Source organism: Cavia porcellus, unplaced genomic scaffold, assembly GCF_034190915.1.
Source record: "Cavia porcellus strain 051 isolate PalLab524CR breed Dunkin Hartley unplaced genomic scaffold, mCavPor4.1 scaffold_4, whole genome shotgun sequence".
Classification (NCBI taxonomy): domain Eukaryota; kingdom Metazoa; phylum Chordata; class Mammalia; order Rodentia; family Caviidae; genus Cavia; species Cavia porcellus.
Genome location: NW_026947487.1, coordinates 84,312,873 through 84,337,985, shown reverse-complemented (window position 1 = coordinate 84,337,985; position 25,113 = coordinate 84,312,873). Strand labels below are relative to the sequence as shown.

Genomic DNA, 25,113 nt, shown 5'->3' with positions numbered 1-25,113 from the left:
CATAACCTGCTCTAGAATTCTACCAATTAGTGGCAGAATCAAGACCAAAAATCTGGATTTCCAAGCTTTTTACTCAGCCCAGGAAGTTGACAATCAAGAAAAAAACCAACCAATATGTCACTTAATATTTTCTCCTATAATGAAAAATTCACTTGTAGGGGCTGGGGATTTAGCTCAGTGGCTTAAGCACCTGCCTGGTAAGTGTGAGGTCATGAGTTCGATCCCTGGTACCAAAAAAAAAAAAAAAATTCACTGTGTTCTGCCAGCCTTCTTTCAGTAATATTTTGGTTTCTTAAGAATCAACGCAGTTTAGATCACAGTATAGCAAAAACAAAAGATGTGGTCTCCACTTGGTACTTGAATCCAGAAGCACACTAGAAAAAGTGAAGTATGTCCCTGAGAAATGGTTCTCCCCACCCTTGTTTCTCTCTTCTGTCTTTATTGGTACTGGGAATCAAACTTGGGACCTTGTGCTTGCCAGGCAGGCACTTACACCTCTAAGCTATATCCCTGGCCTCCTTTTTTTTCTTTTTTTCTTTTTTTTTGGTAGTACTGGGGATTGAACCAAAGGCTCTATGCATGCTAGGCAATTGCTCTAGCATTCAGTTACAGCTCTTTTTCTTTTTCTTTTTCGAGGCAAGGTCTTGCTAAATTGCCCAGGGTGGCCTCACACTAACAATTCCTCTGCCTCAGCTTCCCAAGTAGCTGGGATTACAGGCATACACCACCACACTTTAGTGGAGACATTTCCTATCTTGACTGCACCAGTGTCAACTTCTGGGAGGGGAGATTATACTATAGTTTTGCAAGATGTTATCACTGTGGGTCCAGAGTAAAGAGTACTCATAATGTCTCTGTATTATATGTTACAACTGCACATGATCTAAAAATACTTCAAAATAAAGTTTTACTTGGAAAATGTAGGTGAAAAAATTAGGTGAAAGTTGTACAGATTGAATGTGGACTGGGTAACAATTCTGAGAATGAAGTTTGGGAACTGCACTTGGAAAAAGATGCCTTTTTGTCATGAAAACTCATTTTCTTTGTTGCTGACCAAAGTCCTCCGGAGGTTTCTGGGAGTGAAAGCTGGTGTCAGTGATCGATTAAGTGTTTGGCCTTTATGGGCTGTGGTTTGAAGCAGAGCAGGTGGGGTCAAGTTTGGAAGATGGATAGGCAGGTCAAGAGGTCAAGGCCCAGGCCAGCAGGCACTAGCAACTTCCTTCTTGAAGCTTCCCTGCATTCTGGGGCTGGTTAACTCAAGCTCAGGGCCTGAGGTGCTGGGAGCACCAGGGGTTCCTTTCTTTCCTGGTCACAGGTACCACAATGGCCATTCAGTGACATTTTCAGGGGGTAGGAAGTAGCTTCCTCCGAAGTTCCCAGAGCAAGGCTGAGGTACAGGGGCATTGAGGATATTTTCCTTTCTCAGGATTTTAGTTGTTCAGGTGTGACCTTGGGTTTAATTTTATATATATGTTGCAAAGCAGGAATTTTCAAATGTTAGCATCCATCAGAATTACTGGGCTGGGGGTGGGGTGAGTGGTTCCTACCTTGAATTCCCAGAAATTTGGATTGTATAGGTCTGAACTGGGATAGAGACTTTTTTTTTTTTTTTTTTTTTTTTTTTTTTTTTTTTTTAAAGATAAGAGTCTTGCTATGTAGTTCAGATCAGACTTGAACTCACTACGTAGTGTAGCCCAGGCTGGCTTCCACTCTCATGATTTTCCTGCCTCAGTCTCCTGGATGCTGAGATTACAGGCACATGGCATCATGCCCAATGGGGTGGGAAATTTGCATTGCTGACAAGTTTCATGGTGGTACCAAACTTCTGATCCAGAGCCCACACACTGTGAAAGGTGTTAAACCAGCAGGATAGACTTCCCCATCCCTGGCACAGCTGTCATCTGTCACCATCTGTGATTCTCACAGCGCAGGCACCCAGCACCTGCACAGCTCTGAGAGAAGCTAGATGAGCTTTGGGGCGGGGACTGGAGGAGGTCATGGGGGATTTAGGGAGTAGAGATTACTAGGGGACAAAGGGTGGTGGGCTATTGAGAGAGCAGGAAATCACAGGGGATAGAGAGCAATGGGTGTACATGAGATTCCTGCAGAAGTTGGATGAGGGGGCTGGATGCTGATATTGGGCTCAACTCTTAGGGGTTGAGAGGCAACGTGAGATTGGGGTTTGGGGTCCAGAGAGGAGCGGTGGGGCTGGGCCTGTAGGTGTCCGGCTGCTCGAAGAAATACGGTGGGGGCGGAGAGGTGGTGGTGGGGTGGGGAAGGGGCGGGCCTGGGCGGGGACCCGCAGAGGAGGGTGGCGGCTGAGTCCCAGCCGGACAGATCGGGAGTCGAGCGGCAGCGCCTCCAGCTCAGTAATCGCCCAGAGCCCGGCGCCGCCCGCCGCCTCGCCGGCCACCTTGTGACGCGGGCATGAGCCTGTCCCGCGGCCCCGCCGAGCCAGTGCCCCGGTCCGGGCCTCGGCGCCCAGGTAAATGGGAGCGGGGGGACCTAGGCCGCGCCGAGCCCGCAGGACCGTGGGCACTCCCAGCCCTGGGCACCTGCGGGCACCTCCTGAATCTTCGGATTCCGACCCTATGACCTTCCTACTTGGGAGTGGGACTCGGAGACAGGACCCCTACCTCAGCGCGCTGCACAGAAACTCCCTGAGCTGACCCCATCCCCGGCTCTTCTCTCTGGGGAGCCCAGACTGGGACCTGACCTCACCTGCAAGAGAAACCCAGACCCCTGGACCCCCGTCCCCAGAGGGCAAACCCTCTGGCCTGCCCTCCAGAAGGGGCACTGCCCGGGCCATAGAGGCCCCCACCTCCCGTGTTTCCTGCTTCCCTGTCCCGCCTGCTGGCTCCACATCTCCAGTGGTTATAGACTGTTTTCCCTTCCCTTGCTGGCCCCAGTACCCACCCCACCTTAGGTGGGCTTTCCTACCCACTGCTTATACTCATGGCCAGCCGCCTCCAGCCCTTGAACCTTTCTCTGTAACCTGGAGGTCCTGGCCACTTTCTCCTCCAGGGCTCTGGTTCCAGTTAAATGCTTTCTGTTACCACTTAAGGGGCTCGAGCCAAGGTTGGACACCTAAGTGATGTGGGCAGAGCAGGGGCTTGGTCAGGATAGTTTGCCAGACACTGGGATGGAGGATTTGAGTGTGGGGTCTGATAATGTAGGACAGCAGGGGCTGGGCACCAGTTCTAGCTTGCTCTCTGAACAGCAGTTAGGGACTGGGATTCATGCACTTTCCTTTCTGGCCCTTTTCAGGAGGATGTGGCTCTAATACAGGCTAAGGTTGTCCTGTTCCCCATCTGGGATGTGTCCAAAGAGCTGTGCCCATCTCACTCCATTGCCTAGTTTTCTGTGTTTGGGTGCTGGTTACTTCCTGCCAGGGCAATGGGCTGGGCATGACCTCATCCAACAATTCCACCCAAGGTGGGGCTGGCCAGGTCTGCACAACAGTGCCAGCAGCTCACTGTCCCTCGAGGCAGCTTCAAACCAAACCGTGGGGTCTTGGGCCAAGTTGGTTTTCTAACAACTCCGCTGGCCATGGTGGTCAGTGCTGGGATCCAAGGGAGTGGGAGCTGGCTTCTGGAAGCTGACAGTAGCTGGCTGGATGTTGGTGTTGGTGAGGAGGACAATCCTGGAGTGAATTATTTATTCAGACCCCAAACATTGAGCACCTACTTGGCACTCCCAGTGTTCTAGAAGTTGGGATGGAGCTGTAACCAGAGAGAGGAGGCCTGGCCATCAGGGAGCTGACATTCTATATGTCTCTTCATGACCAAGTAACAAATGCACACACAAAGGAATAAGAAAACCCTGTAGTGATGTGTGTGACAAAGTTTGTGACACTGGATTATGTTAGAGCTATCAGGGCTCTTCTGGCCAGGGAGGCCAGGGAAGACCTCTTAGAGGAAATGACCTTTGAACTGAGATCTGAATCAAGTGGTAGAATGATTCTTGAGACCATGTAAGGGAACAGTGTTGTGGGCAGGGAACGCAAGTGTACTCTGTAGGAGTTTGGCCCATTACAGGGTAGGCAGGGGACCAGGAGAGAGCAGATGGCAGTGGTACAGGGGCATAGCACCACTTAGGGTCTGGAGACTATGCTGTTCAGATGCACCTCGTTCCCTTCTTCTCTGCCCAGTTAGGTTTTGGTCTGTCTTTGTTACCATTTTGTTTGGGGTGGTGGCTCCTTATGGAGATTTGGGAACTTTCAGGAGCCCTCCTGTGGCCTGTGACAATCACATGGGGGAGGGAGGTCAGATCAGCAGGTAATGGAGGTGCCTAGGTGCTGGAGAGTATCTGCCTCACTGATAAGATCTTCGCTGTGGTGTGGAGACAGCTAAACTACGTGATGGTGAGAAGGTGCGCAGGTAGGGCTGTCCGACTGGACGCTCTGATAAGATCCAATCTGCTGGGTGGGGAGGCCCGGCCAGCCATGCAGCTCTGCCATTGGTTGCTGGCCTCAGAGAATAGCAAGTAGTGTTTGTTCTGGAGCCAAAGCCTCCAGGCAGAATCCAGGGAAGGAGAGATCAGAGTGGCTGCCCCACAGGCAGGTAGACAGGCAGGCCCCTGCCCTGCCCCTGCTGGCCACCTGAGACATCTTCTTGTCACCTCTCCTCACGAGCACCTGCCCTCCCTGGGGAGCAGAGCAACTCCCATCCTGGCTGTTTCTGAGGAGCTGACCCATGGCAGACACTGACTCTGGAGGAGTGGACACATGAATGCCAGACTGGGAGGAGGGATTGGGGCCCTTTTGGTCCACACCAGAATCTTGAGAGGGGCTGCTGGACACCCTGCTTCACTGTTCTGGGGGATCCCAGTTCATGTACCTCATGCCCTCTGCTGCGGAGGGTACCTCATGCCCAGGGCTGGGAAAGGCTAGTACTGATGCTCAGCAGCAATGGGGACAGTGGCCCTAAAGTAGGCAGGTTAGGGGCTACCCCAACTGCCTCCTACTTCTTGATACCCATTGGGCCTTAACAGGGAGATCTTGGGAGCCACCTCTGTTGCTTAACACACTGCAGTCCCTCTGGGGGATGGCATGGCTCTGGGTCCCCCTCACCTTGACCCTATTGCTTGTCAGATCGGTGGGTCCACCCTTTGCCCTTCCTACTCCCTAACCTTCCTAATCCCTCTTTGCCATAGCATTTTGGGCCCCTGATTGGAGGCTGTTCTTGCGGGAGTGCTGTGACTGGGGCCTGAGTCAGCTGCCAGGACTTTGCCCACCAGGCTTCCCTGGGATAATTGCCCTTGCTGCAGGTTTATTTCTGTGGGGCTGCTTCTAGGGCCTGAGGGATGATGGGATAGGGTGTGGGCCTATGGAGGGACACAGCAGGAGCAATCAGAGCTTGGTGGCCATTGTCCCTCCCAGGCTGTCAGTGGGAGCCACGTTGGGCAGTGGAAGGCTGCCTGGGGGTGATTTCACAGTTGTGGCTGGGCAGCAGCTTTTGGAAGCAAAACAAAACAGACAAACAAACAAACAAACAAAAAACAGCCCTTCGTGTTTTCAAGGAAGAAATTCTGGGCCCAGAGTGAGCGGGCAGCTAGGTATCTCTTGAATTCATTTCCTCTTTTAAAGCAGGTAGATTTATCCTTTACAAAAACATGAGTGGGGAAACAGCATGAAAAAGTTAACTGGCTGGCACATGACTACATGGCCAGCTAGGTCACACTCCGGGTTGTGCTGTATCTCAGACACTCTGAATGAATGAGGGAGTCTTGGGGGCTTCTAGGAGGTGTTTTGAGAGAGGGGCCTTTGTGCTGGATTCACAGCCTTGGCCACCTTGGGGGGGGGCACTATGGTGCTGGTCCTTGGTCTGGGGACAAGGCAGTCCTAGAGGCAGGCAGTGGCGACAGAGCTGGGAAAATTGATGCTTTTCTGACTTAGCAGAGCCCAGGTGAGTCAGGGCCCATGGGGACTGGCCTTTCCAGAAGGAAAGCCGAGCTGTGGGCCGTGGGTAGGTCTGGGATCCCTGGAACTGGGATTCAGGAAGTGAGTGGGCAAGGGGGCACTGGCAGGGCTTTCAGGGTGCCCCCAGGAGGGAGAACATCACCCCTCTCCCTGCCCCTTGCTTGTACGTGCCCGCTGTGGTGTCCCATCTGTTCCTTGTTAGAGACTCAACAGACAGGCCTCCAAGAGATTAATTAATGCTAAGCTGCTGCAGCATGCTTGCCCTGGGGCCCCGTCTTGGCAGCACAAATGCTCAGCTGACCCCCAGAGTGCTACTGAATTCCCACCCAATGATCTTCAAAATACAGGGAAGGCTTAAGTAGTAGCAGGCAGCTACTCAGGCTGAGGTAGTAGCAGTAGGTGGCTGCAAGATGATGTTCTGTATCACAGTGATGTTCTGGAATGTCTCACTCATTCCTGGCTGTGCCATGAACTTGCTGTGTGACCTTATTCTGGTGTGTCTTACCCTCTCTGGGTGACTTTCTTTTCCCATCTATAAAGTGGAATTGATAGACTAGGTCATTGCCAGGATTCTCATGATTCTGTCAGTTGATCTGCTAAATTGAAAGTCCCCTGCTGTACCCCATTTCCTACTCCATATTGAGCTCTGGTTGGTGTCCATACGGTCTTCTGCATCATCTGGGCTGTCCTGGGCCCTAAACCCAGCCTACTTTCCCCTGTAATTAACTCCTGCCCGTGCACAAAATGTGGAGGCACTGGCTGGCCAGGCCAGACCCAGCAGCCTGTTGGGATGCAGCCCTACCCTCAGATTGGCTCTGTCTTCTCAAGGCCAGGGCTAGCCTAGAGCACTGTCTGTTTCCACAGCAGCCACCTCTGGCTGGCCCTGCACATTCCTCAGGCTTATCTAGGGGCCCCGCCCCACTGGACTCTGCCCTCCCACCCGGAAGCAGCGCCCAAGAGGAGCTGACAGAGGCCTTCAGGAACCTTGAGCAGAGCCTGAGTGGGCCTGGGATACTGAAGAGACCAGGTGTCCGACTGGGTGGGGCAAGGGATCTGGGGTCTTCTAAGGGCAACAGGGCAAAGTGTGGTACTCAATGAGACACCAGACCCTGGACTATCTCCCACCCCGCTCAGTTTCCCTACCCAAGACTTCTGAACCCAGGAGGGGGTTTTGTGCTGGCAGATTGCCCTGGGGCTGCCCCAAAGTTGTTCCAGAAGAGAGGGCCAGGGGCAGAGAAACTGAAGGACAGCAGCTCCTGATCCCAGCACAGCCACCTTCCTCTCCCACCCCTACCTCCACCTCTGGAGCAGGAGCTGGATCTCCCAGGAAGGGGTTAACTGCCAGCCCAGCCGTGAGGGAGGGGACTGGGCTGGACCATTTTCCTTGCTGCTGCCTCCACCTCAGTTTTCCTGAATGGTTCTGTCGTTCTGGGGTGGGGAGAAAAGGGAAGGAAGAAGGGCGGAGGGCGGAGGGAGGAGTGTGGGAAGAGGAAGGAAAAAAGAGCGAGACAGCAAGGGGAAGAGAAAGATGTCACTGTCTCTAATCTCCCTGTCATCTGTGTTTCCAGCGAGCACCAAGCGAAGGAACTGTTAAAACAATGCTGAGGCGGGTGAGGTGAGGAGCAGCCTGGAGGAACACGGACAGATTACAGACAGAGTGCATCTGGAACAGGTGATCAGTGGAGTCGGAGACCTGGTCCACCTGGGCATTGCTCCCTGCCTCGGCCCAGCCCGGCGCCCCGCCCCAAAGACGAGCCGGTGGGGCCACCATGGCGACCAATTTCAACGACATCGTCAAGCAGGGCTATGTGAAGATGAAGAGCAGGAAGCTTGGGGTGAGTGAGCATCGCAGGGCCCCTCCGAGGGACCGTCCCTGAGGACTGGTCTGGAGGCATGGTGTGCTGGTTTGTGCTGTCTGCCCATCGACTGGCATCATGTGTTTGTGGTCTCCAGGCTTCTCGCCGTGGGCCACCTGGCATGTGCCAGCCACGGAGCTCTGCCTGCTGCAGCCCCCACCCAGCAGGGCTGGCTGGCTCACTGGGCCAGCGGCGTGGCTGATGGGCAGCAGCTCCCCTGCTATTGTTGAAGTTGTCGCCACAGCAGCAGTGGCGGGAGCTGCTGGAGACACTGGGCTGTCTGAGCCCAGACCGGCTTCTCCACTTCCCGGGGCCTCTTCCCCTCTCTTTCCTCACCCCTCCTGGCCTCATCTTTCTGCTTCCCACTGCTTTCTGAGTGTATATTTATCCTATTTTTGTTGTTGTGTTTGGTGTTACAGAAATGTTTGAAAAGGAGAGACACTGGTTGGGGGGATGGGACAGGGGGCGCCAAGGGCCAAAGCCAATACTTCTGTGATCTGTCAATGAGAACTTTGGCCAGCATGGCCTGGGTTCTGTTTCTCTGGGATGGGGCCACTGTGCTCTAAGTTGTTGGCAGGTGGCATCATGTTTAGTTAGCCCTGGCTGGGGCTTGGAAGGTCTGCAGAGATGAGCTTCAGAGCACATAGTACCTCCAGCAGGGGAAGGTCCCCCAGAAAGCATGAGCAAGTGCCCTAGGGACCCACTTAACCATCTTGGTAAGGTGTCCAGGAGCTGCCTCTACTCCCTGCCAATTCTCGTCCCACTTCCAGTGATGTGGCTGGCAGCTGCCCCTCCCCAGCAGGAAGGAAAGGCTTGGTGACCAGAACTGCCCAGGTTATGCTTTATCCACAGGCCTGGCCTTTCTTCCCTCCCCGACTGCCTTGATGGGATGAGGGTGGGGGAGGGGTCAGACTGCTCTAGGCTCCTTGGCTCAGCAGGAGCTGGGTGGAGGACAAGCCAGGGAGTCTCAGGGTCTGACACCTGGCTTCCCTCCTAGATACCAGGCAGGCAGGGCCAGCCTTGGGGAGAGGTGGATCTTGCCCCTGCTGGGGCCCCTGTGGGAGTGCATTGTGCCTGGGAAGGGGCCAGCAGTTCACTGCTATCAGGTGAGCCATCATCCAGCAGGGCAGAGCTGGTGGCATGTTCGGAGTACTATCTGGGCTTGAATTGGTAGCCCGGACTGGACCCTAGCCTGGGCCTTGGAAGCCACTAGGCACTTTGCTCTTCCCCTGAGACAAGGATTCAGCCCACTGAGTTGGAGCCAGAACAAAGACAGAAGCTGAGGCCCTAGTGGGGAGGCCAAGAGGACAGGGACCCACTCCTCCTTCCTGTAGCCTATACCTAGCAAGTCCCCAGGGACCTGCCCAGGGCAGAACTTGCCAGGAAGGCACTGGCCACAGGGGCAGCTGCTTGGGGTCAGCATCAGAAGAAATCCTGGGACCCCAAGTGGATAGGTGGGCACAGCCAGGAGGGCTAGGAGGTGGGGTATAGCCAGGCCCAGTCTGGGGTTCACTCCCACCAAGGGATCCAGCTACCCTCTGCAGATTTAAGCCTTTGCAAGGTATTGCTGTGCTAGTCTTGGCCCTGAGGTGGAGGAGGGGCTGCACAGATGGGAGCCCACCCTCCTACCTGCAAGACCTCCCTCTCCGGCAGAGCTGGCAGAGCTGTGGCAGAGAGCTTCTGAAGCACTGATCAAAGCCCTAGAAGAAGTAGGAAGGAGGGCTCTTGAGCACGTGGCTCCCTGGCTGTGAGAGTGTGTATACTGTAACCAGGTAACCGGGGTCCTTAGGCCCCCAGGCTTATGCCCCTACCACTGCAGGCTGACTGCTGCCCAACCTGCAGGGTGTTAACTGGGTCAGCAGCATGCACTCATCCATCCATCCATCCACTATCCCTTTTTACATTCATTCATGTGTTCAGTGAGCTCTATAACAAGGCTATAGGATACGAATGCTCATTTTGGGAATAAAACTGTCTTTGCTTTAGGGATATTCTGCAGCTTGGAGCTGGAGACTGCTGTGGCCCAGGAGAACTGTCCAGGGGCCAAGCATGGTCAGGGGTGCAAGCCAGATGTAGGGGTCCTAGACAGGGGCTGTGAGTACTGTGGCTCTGTGACATTTCATGAGATGGGGATAGTCTAGGCCCATGGAACCCTGTGATCCTACCTGCCATGCGTTGGTGCACCATGAAAGATTAGGGCTGATGGGGCTGGGGATTTAGCTCAGCGGCATAAGCACCTGCCTTGCAAGCAGGCGGTTGTGAGTTTGATCCCCGGTACCGATAAAAAAGAAAAAGACAGAAAAAAAAAATTAGGGCTGAGGTGGTGTAGGGTTTGGGGGCCGTGGCCTGTAAGTCTCCTAGCCTCCTGCTCTGCTCTACTCTGAGCCATCCCTCAGACTCCCCTTGTTTCTGGTGACAGTGGCACTGGGGATGCCTAGGGCAGGGCCTGCCAGTCAGTGGAGCCATATGAATGGGTAGACCTCAGTCGCAGGCTGGGCTGGAGGAGGGCCTTTGGTGGAAGGTGGAAAGGACTGGGCCCTGGGAAGAGGAGGTAGAACATTAGCTTAGGTGGTGGCTTGGGCCACCTCGAGGTCCCTCACTGGCTAGTTTAAACCTTTAACTCTAAGGAATGATCAACCCTCTCCTCACCCTGGAAGTGTTCAAGAAGCTCTAGAGAATGTAGGTGGTGGGAGGCACAGGGTACTGACAGAAGGTAGGACAAGAAGGAACAACCAGAGGGCACCCCAGGTTCTCAGCTCTGCCTCTTTACCTCTGAGGACCTCTGGGGTCCCCAAGAGAACAGGGAAGTAATCCTCTTTTGCTGTAGCATTGGCAAGAGGATAAAAGAGAAGGGAGAACATCTGGGGACAAGAGCAGTGTTACCAAGAATTTTGTGCAGCATAGAGAACAGGGCTTTAGTGACCACAGGTTGGCTGTGGGGCTAGTGTCCCTCTACTCAGTCCCGTAAAGACCCCCTATGTGGCACCTGGTGGTGCTAGAGCCCTGGCCAGAACAGCCTGTGCACTGAGCTGTGCATGTCAGCTCTGGATCATGACAACCTACTTTAAGTATCAGCTCCTGGCTTATGATCTGTTACTTAACTTTCTACTGCTTCACTTTCCCAATCTATAAAAAGGGGCAATAATAGAACTGGCCTCTGGAGAGATCCTGGGATCAGTGTGCTAATCCAGAAAGTGGGGATGAGAAGCCCTCCAATAGGTTTCGGAGGTAACGCAGAACGACTGCTTTATGGTGTGGGGAGGAGGCCATTCCCCAGGGCAGTGTCACCCTGTGATTTCTGTACCCAGGTAATTTTCTCCAGGGAGGGCTGTGGCACTGCCCCCTATGGTAAGCAGGGGTAACTGCACAGCTGCCTGATGGGATGGGAGGGTCCAGAAGCCTGATCCCGTCATCTTGTCTCTACAGATCTACCGGAGGTGCTGGCTGGTGTTCCGGAAGTCCTCAAGCAAGGGCCCCCAGCGGCTGGAGAAATATCCGGATGAGAAGTCTGTGTGCCTCCGAGGCTGCCCCAAGGTTAGGTGGCCGGGCCCTAGCTTTCCCATCCTATGAACAAAAATGACTTGCTGAGTCCTAAGGTCTAAGAGTACCTCCAGGGGGCGGCAGAGCTCTGGGGAGGCAGAGAGAGTTATGCCAGCCTGGCTTAGTCCCTTGTGAATGCCACCCCAGGTGACTGAGATCAGCAATGTCAAGTGCGTCACGCGGCTCCCCAAGGAGACCAAGAGGCAGGCGGTGGCCATCATATTTACTGATGACTCTGCACGCACCTTCACCTGCGACTCAGGTGAGGCCTTGGGGTTGCAGCCTTGACGTGGTCTCCCTGTCCTGGTTGTGGTCAATAGCCCAGCCAGGAGACAGAACTGGGGAAGGTGATGCAAGCTGTGGCAGGGTGCCCTTGAGGGAGCTGCCACAGACTGAGGAGGGCAGGCAGGTGGCATGGCCTTGCCCTCTCTCCCTTTTGTGGTGGGATAACTTGGGCTGAGGCAGATGAGCGGACTCCTGGCAACCTTGAGCTGGCAGCAAGATAAGGATCCATTTTCTACAGAACTGGAGGCAGAAGAGTGGTACAAGACACTGTCTGTGGAGTGTCTGGGGTCACGGCTTAATGACATCAGTCTGGGAGAGCCTGACCTCTTGGCCCCTGGGGTGCAATGTGAGCAGACAGGTGAGCCCTGGCCCTGGGGAAGGGAGGGGGAAGAGGGGTGTGGGTCTCTCTGCTGCTCTTTGCCCACCTGTCCCTTTCTGCCCCAGATCGCTTCAATGTCTTCCTGCTGCCCTGTCCCAACCTGGACGTGTACGGCGAGTGCAAGCTACAGATCACCCACGAGAACATCTACCTCTGGGACATACACAACCCCCGCATCAAGCTCGTGTCGTGGCCTCTGTGCTCCTTGCGCCGCTATGGCCGGGACGCCACACGCTTTACCTTTGAGGCAGGCCGGTAAGACTCTCTTGCCTCCCCACCCCATCCCTGAATGGTCATGCACTGTCAGGAATGGTGCTAGGAATTAAGAGTTGGCAGTATAGCAGTCCAAAGGCTTTTACAGAGGGTTTCACAGAGAAAGAAATCAAGGCTCAGAGAAGTAAACCATCAAGTGATGCTGTCTAGCACAGGTCTAACTGCTCCACATCAGGTGCTGGTATTGGGGATAATGAAAGGATGGTTTCTGGCTGGAATTTGAATAAGCCTTAAATGCTCTGTAAACTGGGCATGGTGATGCACTCCTGTATTCCCAGCACCCAGAGGCAGGGGCAGAAGGGTCATTTCAAGTTCAAGGCCAGCCTAAACCACACGGCAATACCCTGACTCAAAAAAAATGAAAAACCCTCTGTAATCCTCCAAATAAGCTTGAATTACTCTGCTTCTATATGCTCATTTTTGCATCTGTAAAATGCTTTGAGAAAACATAACAAGGGAACTGTTAATTATGTGGAGACCAGGAGGGGGTGGTAAGAACTAAGTGGGTTAATTCTTGTGACACATGCTGACCTCAGCCAGACACATGGATGCATTCAGCATGTGTGCACTGGTGCTCTGGATCCCAGCTGCAGCCCTGCTCTCTGGGCCCCAGGTGGCCTGGGTGCAGGAGCACTGGCCAAGCACACTTGCAGGGTGGTGGGGTCCCACCACCTTGCCCACTTGTGTCCTCAGGATGTGCGATGCTGGGGAAGGGCTCTACACCTTCCAGACACAGGAAGGAGAACAGATTTACCAACGGGTCCACAGTGCCACCCTGGCCATCGCTGAGCAGCACAAGCGGGTCCTACTGGAAATGGAGAAGAATGTGAGGGTGAGGCCATGGGAGAGTCCAGGGTCGAGGGGAGCCAGGGTGGGCGAGCCTGAGTGCCTGGGGCCTCCCAGCCAAGTTTCAAGTCAGAGTCTACACAGTGGAGGTAGACAGGCTTTTTACTGGGGGGTAAGGGAGACAGTTTTGCTTTATAGCAGACTGACTTCAAACTTAGAATCCTCCTGCCTCAGCTTCCCAACTTGTGGGACTACCGGCATGTAACATACCAGACTGATGCAGGCAGTCCTGAGCTAGTGCCAGTGTCAGCCATTGCTCCTAGAGCTAACAGGAAGGACCCCTTCTCTGCCCCACAGCTGCTGAACAAGGGCACTGAGCATTACTCGTATCCCTGCACACCCACTACCATGCTGCCCCGCAGTGCCTACTGGCACCACATCACAGGTTCCCAGAACATTGCCGAAGCCTCCAGCTACACTGGTGAGTCACTGCCCTGCCCTGCACTATGGAGGACCTGGCCTACTTGGCAGGAGTCTTTTGATATGGATCAGAGTTGAACCCAATCACCTTCTGTGTCCACAGGTGAGGGGTATGGGGCAGCCCAGGCCAGCTCAGAAACAGATCTTCTCAACAGATTCATCCTGTTAAAGCCAAAGCCCAGCCAGGGGGACAGCAGCGAGTCCAAGACCCCTTCCCAGTGACAACAGGGCTGGTGGGTACCAACGACTGCTGAGGCCACCTGTTGCAGAGCTGACTGCAGTGTCCGGTGGACAGCCTCAAGGGGCTGTTGCCAAGGGCCTGGAGAGAGGGCGAGCTGTTCCTCCCTTGCCCCCAAGGGTGTGGCTGGACCAAGGCAAAGGGCTGGTCACCCACCTGAGCATGTGAGGGGATAAGCTACCGTGGGACTATATACTGTTCATGATTTTAATATATATGGCTTACGACATACTCTATATAATGAAATTTTCCCCATCCCTCCTACCAACACATAACACGTTTTTTAATGCCATGACCAAGCCATGGTCAAGGTGGTTTTGGAGTATGAGGGCAGCTGTTTCCTTGCCCTCTGTTGTACAGCCCTCCTGCTGCAGGACCTGAGCTGCCAGGACCAGCGGAGGGACAATCAGAACTTGAGGGTGGTGTGCCTGCTAGCTTTTTCCAAGCAGCCCAGGGGTGAAGACAGTAGGTGACTTCTCAATTCTCTGGTCATGGAGTGATACAGGAAGGATGTGAACTTTCCCTGTGCCACTTGGCAGCTTTCCACTTGGAGTTCTAAGCAGAGGTGACATCTGGTTGATGCCTCGGGTGAAAATCTGGTTTAAAATGTACTTCCTGCACAGGCTGCTTCCTGCTTAGCAGGCTACGAAGATGCCCTTGGAGTAGTGGTGCTGTTACCTCAGCTGGGTGCAGGATGGGGGGCCAAGCAGGAAGGCCCAGTAGGACTGCTGTGGGGAGTACCCCTGCTGCCCCTCACTGCATAGGGGTTGATGTTGCCCCAACAGGGGTAGCCCCTCCACCCTGAGCCTGGCCACCCCATACCAGGGCACTCAAAACCAAGACCTTCCCATCCCTGCTCCCCACATGGTGCTGAGGCTCCCTGCTGAAATGCAATTAAAGCAATTGATTTTCTAGTGCTGGTATTTATTGACTACCGTGCAGAAGGGCTATCTTTCTATTCACATCAAACCTTTGGTTGTGTGAGTTTTTGTTGATTGTTTTTTTAAAATTTTAGGGCTCTGATTTGTGGGAACAGACCTACTTGTAAATAACTACTGTTCACATTTGTGGCAGGATGACAAAGCAGGAGCCCCCCCCTCACCCCCCACAAGCCCAGAGCCAGGGTTATGGCACAGCCAGCTCAGCTCTGAATGTGACCCAGGGAATGATCACCCAGAGCAAGCTAGTGTGCTGGGGAGCTGGGGTCCGAAGCCCTTGGGGAGGGAGATAAGAGCTGGCTGGCTCAGCTAGTGGCACGATGACGCATGAAGGAGATTATGTTGTGCTCTTTATTGCCAAAAATAAAAACTTTTCAAAAGACAACTATTGTTAAATCAATAAATATCCCTTTTTTTCTATACCGATCTCTGCTTTTCTCCAGGCTACCTAGCTAGCTGCTCTCAGTTTGCTCCTACCTGGAGACAGTGCTAAGGAAGCAGGACCAGAACCTTCACTAGGAGAAAGAAATACATGGGAGAGAACCTATGGTTCTGTTCATCTGCCACCACCAAACTGAATGATGAGGCTGCTGGCAGGGAAGGAGTTCGTTAGGAATCGGTGGGTAGAGAGTAAGAGCATGTCTGTTTGTGGAGGCAGAAGACAGCCAGGGTCTGATGTTCTGTTCGCAAAGAGTTACTTCTCAAATTAGGGACACCTAGGAATTCACAGTGCCAGTAGGTTGGCCCCTGAGGGAAGAACCAGAGGGTTTACAGTCTGCTTGGATAAAGGTTCCAGCACCCAATCCTAATACCAGAAACCTTACATACAGCTGTGAAAACTCCTTTTGGACAGAAAGGCTTTAAAGAGCTGGAATGACCAGGAGAGAAGTCCAGTGTTCTCAACAGGGGAGCAGGACAGACCCCTACCGATGTACTGGGAAACAGGATGGACCGGATGCTTTGGGTTCTGACAAGCACTACTACAATGTCTTGCAAAAATCAGCCCTGCCTAACAGAGAGGTATTCTTGATAATCTCTCTGCAACTCCCAACTAGCTGGTCCTGGTGACCTGTTGCAAAGCTTGAGAAGCAGCCGCCCAGAGCCCAGAAACTGGAAGGCCTTTGGAGACCTGAACTCCAGCTGCTGCCTTGAATTCCTACTGTATAGGCAAGCTGCAGTTAGTTTATGGTTAGTACATCGCTCTGGATCTCGTGGCTTAACTGAGTCTGTAAATCACTCAGCTTCTTCTTCAATCCAGAGAGGGCCGAGAGGACAATGGTTTCAGGGCGCAGAGAGCCACAGGACTCCACATTGTAGTAAAACCTAAGAGGCAGGAATGTGGTGAGAGCCCAGCCCGTACTCCAGCCAAGGACCAGCCTTCCTCACCCTAGGGCTCGCCTTCATTCCCACATGGAGCTGCAGCCTGACCCAGTACAGGGCAGACTTTCATCTAAAACCTACGCACAGTGGTCCAAACCACTTTGCAGGCCTATGAAAACACCGTTTACTTCAAACAAGTACCATGAAAATCCTAAAACAATTCTGTACACAGATGTCCCATACTGGGGACAAAATGAAAAATCAAACCAATAGTTTCTGCTACATTCCTTCACAGTCTTCACTGTGGGTCCTGAGCTCAGACCTAAAAAAAAGCCTTTTCTTCTGGGGCTCAAATGCAGAACAGAAACAGGTTGGATTCTGGAAGCCCTTCCTTCTCATGGTGACCAAAAGGAAAATGATAACTGACCTGGGAATGGGTGCATACCATGAATGCAATTTGGCAGCTGGCAGCTGAGAACTGAGATGTGAGGGAGAGGAGCTGCCTGACTCAGCCTGCATATAAACCCTACATTCTCACACTGTAGGCTGAGAATGGTGCTGCAGTCTTACCTCTCTGGCTTGCCGTTGGGATCATAAGGAGCCTGTGACTCATCTTCATCCAGCTCTGAGTACTCACTTTTTGGCCTAAGGTCAGAGAGAGGTCAGCACATGGCCACTGCTGCTTCCAGGGTCCTTCAGTTCATTGAGAGCTGCCCCGCCTCATGTACTAGCAGCCCTTTCCAACCCAGCCCCACCAGAGATGGGACCTACCATTCCTCAGGCTTGGGGTATACGGTATGCCTCAGGGCATTGTCCGGATCATATTCAAAAGCCACCCCTGCAGTTGGGTTCCACTTGGCATGCTCCTTGCCAAAGCCCTTCTTGGCATAGGCTCGAAGTCTCAGCTCCTGGCCCTTTCTCAGCTTGACAATCAGGATGTCTGCAGGCAGAGAGAAGTTGAGTCAGGCAAGGGCAGGAGAGGCTCGGCTCTCCATCTGACAGTGCTCTGGAAGACCACACATCTGGAAAAACAGGTCTAGGGTCACATTACAAGGAGACCCAGCAGCATGAGAGGCTCTGTCTGGTCTGTGTGTTCCTCTGGCCTGTGCAGCCACAACTCAGGCACATGTCCACACATCTGCCCCAGCCCCTTACCATCCTGCTCCACATAATCATTGGGATCGTTGTCTCGGTTACGGGACGTCACCTGTAAGGAGCCCAAACAGAAGCATTTAATTAGCCTCTCCTCTATCACCTCTTCTGGCACCCACCTCTCAGCACTTCCATCCTGTAACACGTCAAGCTGGGGAAAGGGTGCTCAGGGCAGGTGGTAGAAGTATCTCCAGGGACTCTACACTACTCTGACAGCCTTGTCAGCAATCCGTGGCCTTTAAAGGGGTTCGCTGGGTGACAGAGGACACACAGTACCAGTGCTGCTCTACTCAAGAATCTGGTCAGCACTTCTAGGCGCAGGTTAGGGCTGATGGCCAAAGGGAAGCTCAACATCTCATAAAATCATGCCAGCCAGAGCCACTGGGAGTCAGAAAGGGCAGAGATCAGGCCTGGGGAGGGAGGCCAGTCAGACACTGACCGGAATCACTCGGGGGCTGTTGGAAATGAGGTCTCGAGAGGTGACGTGGCGCGTCTGGTCTTCATTGCACCGCACGTCGAGCGTGAACTCTACTGAGCACTCAGGGCAGAACTCTTCGCATGTGCAATCCTGAGGCGGCAGGGAAGCAGGAAGGAATGCATAAGGAGAGGCGGAGCTCCAACAGACCCCTGCTGCTAGTATCCTTTTAAGTTCATCCTCTGTAAAGAGGGGCCAGCCAGTCTCCAGGGTTTTGTGGACCAATATGGAACACCATTCTCATGAGCCACTCAAGTAGAAAGACAATTACACATGTGCTGCTACCCACATTCCCTTCCCTGGATGCCATGTCACCCCAGGAGATGCACTGCCACATCTCTGGCCTTGGAGTCCCCTTCCTCAGGATCAAAGTTCTGGCGAGAGAGGGCACTTCACACACTACAGACTATGGGCTAAGTAGACCCCTTGGGGAGATAAGCTTCATTTAAAACAAGGCAGTAGCTGGGTGTGCTAGCTAATCCCAGCACTCAGCAGGCTGAGGCAAGAGGATAACAGTGATTTCAAGGTTAGCCTGCACAACATAGCAAGACCCTATAAAATAAAATAAAATATAATATAATATAACACGACAGAGAAGACCCTATAAAATAAAACATAACACAACAGGGAAGAATAGAAGTAACTTTTCAATTCTAGACTACCAACTTCTTTAAAAACCTCTTATGAAAACATCATACATGCACAAAAAGAGAAGGATATATAATATACTGCTACTATGAGACCATTACAAAGTTTCCACAATTGTCAACATTTGCCATTCTTCAAATAACTTTAAATTAACTTTTTTGAAAGTACTAGGGGTAGAACCCAGGGCTTCATGTACATCTGGTAGATGCTTCTTACTACGCTGCCCCTCTAGTCCACCAACTGATTTAAATTTTTTTTTTGGTCTTTGAGACAAAGTCTCACTATGAAGTTCAGACCGGCCTCAAACTCACAGCACTCCTCCTGCCTCAGTCTCCTGAGTGCTGGGATTACAGGAATGCACCATTACACTTGGCTTTACCAACTGTTATGATCTGTGTCTGGATGTCCACCTAAAACCTCATGCAGTCTTGGCGGCAGGCTTTTAGAATTTGTGATTGATTCATGGTCTAATGCTAGAATTATGGGTATACCTGCTACATACACTCCAGGGTGGGTGGCCTACATACAATATAAAGGACAGACTCTTCTTTGCATGCTCCTCTCTTTTTGCTCTTGTTGCTTTTGTTGTCTTTTGCCACCATGAACTGTTGCCTCTCTGCCATGTGCCACTCTGCCTTGGAGCCAGCTGAGTACGGACTGAAACTGCCACAAACTGTGAGCTAAATAAACCTTTCCTTCCTTAATTTTGGACATCAGATATTTTGTCTCAGCAACAAGACAAAAGTAACCAATACACCAACGGACTCTTAAAACGAAACTATCCTATAATAGGGACTCTTGATGGCAATTTAACTCTAGGTAAGAAGAGTTACATGAGGTTGGGTGTGGTGGTGCACTCCTGAGGCTGAGGTAAAAGGGTGGTTGTCAGTTCAAAACCAGCCTGGGCTACAAAGTGAGCCCAAGGCCAGCCTGAACCACAGAGGCAGACCCTGTCTCAAAAAGACAAAATGAAGAAAAAGAATGAGTTACATGGATGTAATCAATGAATACTGTTTTCTCCCTTACAGTAGTGAGGAAACCCAAACATATTCTATACTTTGAGATAATGAGAGAGAAGCAATTATAAGAAACATCTGGGTATCTGCAGTCTTAACAACACTGGACAGAAGGGCAACCTAGCCTGAATCCCTTGAGCCTGAATCCTCCTCTTGAGACACAGGAAAGGAAAAATCAAAACATAACAAAGTTAAAATATGAGAAGGTACATAACCTATAAAATAAAATAAAGTACTGAAAAGAGAAGTGTGTTCAAGACAAAAAAAGACTACAGTGCTCTGACTACCAAACACAAAAACTATAAATCTATAAAGAGCTCTAAGAACCAAGAGAATCTTGGCTGTACCATAGTCCCACAAAAACACAAAACAATAAAGGATATCTAGAGGCACTAGGAAAACCTGAATAAGGACTAAATATAAATATTACAAATTAATGGTAATTTTCTTATGGACAGTAGGGTGGTTATATGCAAAAAAATCCTTATTCTTAGAAAGTATGCACGAAAGTACTAAAGAAAGAAGGATCAGGATCCTACAACTTTTGAATACTTCAGCAAAAATTATGCCACATGTAAAAAATAATTCAAATGTAGTAATATGTCAATTGGTAATTATATAGGAAGAATAAATGAGTGTTTATTCTGGTTTTTCAACTTTCTATAGCTTCTCAGGGGGAAAAATGCCACATCATCCTTGTTCAGTAACTATATATTAGAATAACATTAGAATTTAATAGAAAGAACTGCTAGGTTGCATGCATATCATCACGTAAGCCAAATTATTCTTAGTTGGTTGTATAACTGTCCCCACCAATATCTGATGTTTTTGGTTTTTGCGGTACTGGGGATTGAACCCAGGGCCTTTGCACTGAGCTTTTTTTTTTTTTTGGGTGCTGGGGAGCCAACTTACAACCTCGCACTTGCCAGGCAGATGCTTAAACCACTGAGCTAAATCCCCAGCCCCTGCACTGAGCTTTATCTTTTTAAATTTTTTATTTTGAGAAAGGGTCTCACTAAATTGCTAAATTGCCCAGGCTGGGCTCAAACTTGCAATGCTCCTGCCTCAGTCACCTAGAGAGCTGTTATGCTTTACTTCTTAGAAACAAAAATCGGGTTGCATTTGTAGCTCGGTGGTATAGTACTTGCTTAACAAGCTTGAAGTTCTGGGTTCAATCCAAGCATAAGACAGGATTGGAGGTGGCAAACAAATATGGCAAAATGATAAAATATGACAACCAGTTAGGTGAAATTTATTATATTAGCTCCACACTTTTCTGTGTGCTTTGGTATTTCTCAAAACTTATATAAATAAAGCTATATCAAGTCAGCCAAAACATATAATGACATGCTCTTGGGCATATCAGTAAAAGGGTTGAAACTGGGTGTGGTGGCACATGCCTATAATCCCAGCAACCTGTAATCCCAGCACTCAGTAGGCTGAGACAGAAGGACTGTTGCAAGTTCAAGACCGGCCTGGGCTACAAAATGCGTTAAAAGGCCAGCCTGAAGTGCATAGTGAGACACGTTTTACATGTGGTATAATTTTTGCTGAACTATTCAAAAGAAAGTTATGGAAAAAAAAAAAAAAGGGTTGATTCATTATCATCCCAAGCCATCAAAAGAGCATAGTCTGAGCTGTTATCTAAAGCAGCCTTAGTAAAAAGATGAAGGGAACCTAATCTTCTCCCACTTTTTCCTATTAATACATCATCAGACAAAGCAAACCCAACCTTAGGGACATAAGAGTGGCCATGCATCAGGAGCTTTGTCTACTGGAAGAGGCATGGATCTGGCAGGCACCTGTACTTAAGTCCCTCAGGTGCTACTCTAGAAAACAGTTCTTGCTCCCTCTGTTCTTTGTCCCCAGTCTGCTGCTGATTCCCATCCACCTGCCAGCCTCTTGTTGCTGGAAGAGATGCTCTGGAAAGAACAGTCCCCCAGCCAGTATAAATGGGCATTTGAGTAAATGCTCCCTTTTGTGTGGTTCATAAGACACCTTCAAGTCTAATTAACCTGAAGCCCCATAAGAACCAATGACACTAGCCTGCCTCAGGGTCTAGGTAATTCCACATTGTTTTCCTAAACTACAACACAGTCCAAAACACAAACAAGATATCAGGAAGAATCTCTCAGGAAACTGAAGCCTATCCCCACCCTTAAGGTCCACCAGCCACATATACACATACCCGGGAGTACTGCAGCTTGTCCACGATGTCATCACTAGTAAGAGGAATTAACCCTGGAAGACACAGAAAAGCACTTTACTGAAAGTCCCAGTAGCCAAGCTTACCCCAAACTCAGAAGTCCCTCTGCTACCAAGGTGGGAAGAAGGCCTCTTCCTCTGACTCTAGGCCCAGTATAGTCCCTTCAACCCCCAACACCAGAACACTACCACTCACCAAGCCTGTGTGCGATGAACTCATCATGAAGGACTGAGGAATTGGCATCAATCTGAACCCAGTCGATGGCTAGCAAATGAATGAAGCAAAGATGCACACATGTCACCAAATTCACCTAGACTAGTAACAGTGCTCTCAAGATCCTTATGGAATAGCAGACGTAGGGGCCTGGCTGCTGGAGGCTCTGATTATCCTGTGCTAGAATGGACCCCAAGAACCTGCATTTCAGCAGCCACACACAGCATTCCCTCCTCCACCACCACTGTTCAGGTGAATTTATGACAGAGCGTTCTCTATAGTACATAAAAAAACAGACATATACCTTTGAGCTGAGTATTTCTGTAAGAAGCATTTAAATGTGCTACCTGTATTAATGCCAGAACTAATAAAAAATACTTGGGCATTTAGTAACACAGACTCATGATAAGTATGTCTGCATCTATCTAAGACAAGTTTTCACTAAGTAACTAAGTTACCCAGGCTAGCCTTGAATTTGTGATCTTTCTGCCTCAGCTTCCCATAGTGCTGGAATTACAGGCATGGCCACCGCCGCCAACGCTATCCCTCATCTGATGACACAATGACTGTATCACCCAATTTAGAACTTCACTACCACTCCAAAATGGATATTTACTGAATTCCTTTGACAGGTTAGGAATATTAATATAAAATCCAGTCCCTACCATCAATGTGCTGGGAGGCCAAAGGCTGTACTCTTACATATGCTTGATTTAAATACACATTTATCCATTTATAAATATCTGCATGTAAACAATGAAATTCAGAAATTAATAGCACTGGGGCCCAACTACTTACTTTGTCCTGCTATGCTTCCTTAATCTAAGCAAGGATCATGACTCAAGCTATTCTCTCTTTACTCTCCCCTATCCCCCTTTATTCTGTACACCCCTCTCCCTAATTAAAACCCTTTAAGTTTTAACCTAAACCTCCTAAAAAACCCAGTCTGATTACCCTCCACATTGCAGATGCGGTCAAAGCTTCCCTTTGAACTCTTCTCTCATATAACTGTCCAGACTTCAAGACACCTGTCATATTTTGCTTTGCATCCTATTTGTGTATGTCTTTTCTCTACCTCATACTTTAAAAAACTCCTGAGGCAGGGTTCAGAGATGCTGTTGCATTCCTAGAGTGGGTGCTCAGTCTAATCTTCAGAAATGAGTTTGTGAGAAAAGTGGTGTTTAGACTCAGCTTGTCAGGGCTGCCCCTCTATTCACGATGAAACTGAGGCCCAGAGGCACGCAGACATTTGGCAGAGAGAGAACCCGCTTACCATGCTGAGCTAAAGAAGTGATGGGTGGTGAAGAAGCACAACATTCTCTTAATCACTAACCATGCAGTCTGCTTATTTTCTTAAAAATCTAAACACCTGACACAACAGTTAAGACTTCCATTTCTTTCGCCTAACCGAACTCTCTGAGCTGATCATTAACGCATTTCTAGACTTATACAAGTATAAAACACTTGGAGCTGAGTGGCTGGAACAAGACGGGAAACAGGTTTGCACTGGGTTAGGCACCAAGTGCACTGAGGCTATGTCCCGATCACTTGTGTCTCACTGTTGTCTGTGAATTCATCTTTCTCCTGCGGCTTCATTGTGCGCTCCATCAGGGATAAATCCCTGTCCTACACAGTGACGCATTTCCAGAGCTCAGCACCTACGATGTTCCATTCGGGAAGTGGAAAGACGAGATTCATAAAGACATCCATCAGTACTGAACACTCACCAAACGCAAAGCATTTAATACAGGTGAGCTCACTTAATCCTTGCTATCACCCTGCTCAGCACCAGGGGTGCAGTAAAACGCCCTGCTACTTTGTGCTGTTTCCACAGAGCCAGCAAATGAACACTGTCGGAACCAAGTCAGCTCAGGTTGGAAGCCACGGTCCTCAGCGGGCACACACCGCGTAAGAGAGACATAAATGGCCCTCAGGAGCCAGCGAGGCTGGGGTCCAGTCAAGCTTCCCCCAGTGTAAACTTCTCGGCACCCCTAGACCCCACCCGCCAAGCAGGAGCCCTCGGAGGAGGCCGGGATTGAGGAGGGCGAGAACCTGGCACCAAGGGGCGTCTTACCTATGATGGGGACCTCTGCGATGAAGACCCTCCGAATAGAATTGGCCACCCTGAGGGAGAGACACCCAGAGGCGTGAGGAAGCCACAGTCTTGACAAGACGGGCCCGTGCCCCGCGCCCCTCTGCCAGCCCCAGCACAGGGAAGGCGGCTCTGGTTCCCCAACCCAGCTGCGGCCCCGCGAAGCCCCCAGCCCGTCCCACAGCCGCCTTACGCCAAGTCTGTATTCTCTATGATGAACTTGACATTTTCGTCGGTGAGCTCAGTGATCCGAACCGTGGGCTGGTTGGCGTAAGGCATCTTGCTCGGGCCTCCCTACCTCCGGGCCTCCCGCTTCCACTCTGCCGCCGCTACCGGAAGTTAGACTGCGCGGCCCTCGCGACTTCCGCCCAGATGTGGCGCAGCGCCACCTGCCTCTCGGAGGCCGGGATCGCCCCAGGCCAGCGTTTTCTAACCTGCCTGCTTCAAAATGCACCAGGTTCAACTATCTCCCAACCCTCCCCCGCTGCAGACAATGTCTCATTATGCAGTTCAGGCTATCCTTGAGCTATGTAAGACTGGCTGGCCTCGAATTCGCAGCGATGCTTCTACCTCAGACTCCCAGTGCAGGTTCCACTATCTTAGAAAGTAACGTGACAAATGCGCAGTCAGTTGTTCCAGTACTGTTTGTAATGGCAAAAGATAAAACTTATAAGACAATTTTATTTAATGAGAGTCTTGCTTAAATATTTACACATAGAAATGCCACAAACCCTTTAGAAAGAATGAAGTAAAGCTGTACCTACATGTACCTCTTCATGGAAAAATAAAAGCACACTTAGCAATGTATGCAACTTTTAGCAAATTTTAACTTGAGATGTATAAACTCTCCTATCCACCCTTTATGTCTAAATGATGTGCTTCTGAAAACTGTAGGAAAAGGTATGTTCTTCAAAATAATGCTTCATCTGCAGTTCTGTGTAGTTGCTGTGGAAGGGGGCTCTTCATTTCTGCATCCTCAGTGTCTGGTAGTGAGCACCACATAGGGTGTATGCTCTATCAAAAAGCAAGGCATGGTAATGTACATATGTAATCCCAGTACTCAGAGGGGCCTGAGGCACAAATATCGGAAATTCAAGTCTGGCCTTGCTGGAGACTTAGTAGAGACCATCTCAAAAAAGAGCTGGTAGACAGGTATCGTGGCACACACCTGTAATCTCAGCATTCAGAAGGCTGAGGCAGGAGGATCCCTGTGAGTTCAAGGCCAGTCTGAGCTATATAGTGAATTCAAAGTCATTTTGAACTACAAGCTGTCTCAAAGGGAGAGGGGGAGGAGCT

The 25,113-nt window shown here is 50.7% G+C and overlaps 2 protein-coding genes across 2 annotated transcripts; one reads left to right on the top strand and one right to left on the bottom strand.

Annotated features, from left to right (window-relative positions):
- The first annotated feature begins 2,301 nt into the window (after positions 1–2,301).
- Positions 2,302–15,080, top strand: Dok4 (docking protein 4). Its single transcript, XM_023566010.2, has 9 exons — positions 2,302–2,485; positions 7,489–7,755; positions 11,203–11,310; positions 11,464–11,578; positions 11,840–11,959; positions 12,046–12,235; positions 12,947–13,085; positions 13,397–13,520; positions 13,623–15,080. Exons 2-9 carry the CDS (start codon positions 7,690–7,692, stop codon positions 13,739–13,741), a joined length of 981 nt encoding a protein of 326 aa, XP_023421778.1. The 5' UTR covers positions 2,302–2,485; positions 7,489–7,689; the 3' UTR covers positions 13,742–15,080.
- On the bottom strand, positions 15,029–24,184 carry Polr2c (RNA polymerase II subunit C). The gene is made up of 9 exons (XM_003472066.5): positions 24,011–24,184; positions 23,800–23,849; positions 21,708–21,776; positions 21,495–21,547; positions 17,607–17,735; positions 17,171–17,222; positions 16,787–16,955; positions 16,586–16,660; positions 15,029–16,018 (listed from the first exon to the last, which is right to left on the bottom strand). The coding sequence occupies exons 1-9, from the start codon at positions 24,094–24,096 to the stop codon at positions 15,874–15,876; spliced, it is 828 nt and encodes a 275-aa protein (XP_003472114.1). The 5' UTR covers positions 24,097–24,184; the 3' UTR covers positions 15,029–15,873.
- Positions 24,185–25,113: the final 929 nt, after the last annotated feature.

Excerpts from the sequence above, each read along its gene's own strand:
- Polr2c (XM_003472066.5), bottom strand. The coding sequence starts at position 24,096 with ATGCCTTACGCCAACCAGCCCACGGTTCGGATCACTGAGCTCACCGAC. Across the intron at positions 17,736-21,494 it reads ACAAGCTGCAGTACTCCCGG|GATTGCACATGCGAAGAGTT; the intron begins GTATGTGTATAT and ends CTGCCGCCTCAG. Across the intron at positions 17,223-17,606 it reads ACAGCCCCCGAGTGATTCCG|GTGACGTCCCGTAACCGAGA; the intron begins GTCAGTGTCTGA and ends GGCTCCTTACAG.
- Dok4 (XM_023566010.2), top strand. The coding sequence starts at position 7,690 with ATGGCGACCAATTTCAACGACATCGTCAAGCAGGGCTATGTGAAGATG. Across the intron at positions 7,756-11,202 it reads TGAAGAGCAGGAAGCTTGGG|ATCTACCGGAGGTGCTGGCT; the intron begins GTGAGTGAGCAT and ends TTGTCTCTACAG. Across the intron at positions 11,960-12,045 it reads GGTGCAATGTGAGCAGACAG|ATCGCTTCAATGTCTTCCTG; the intron begins GTGAGCCCTGGC and ends TTTCTGCCCCAG.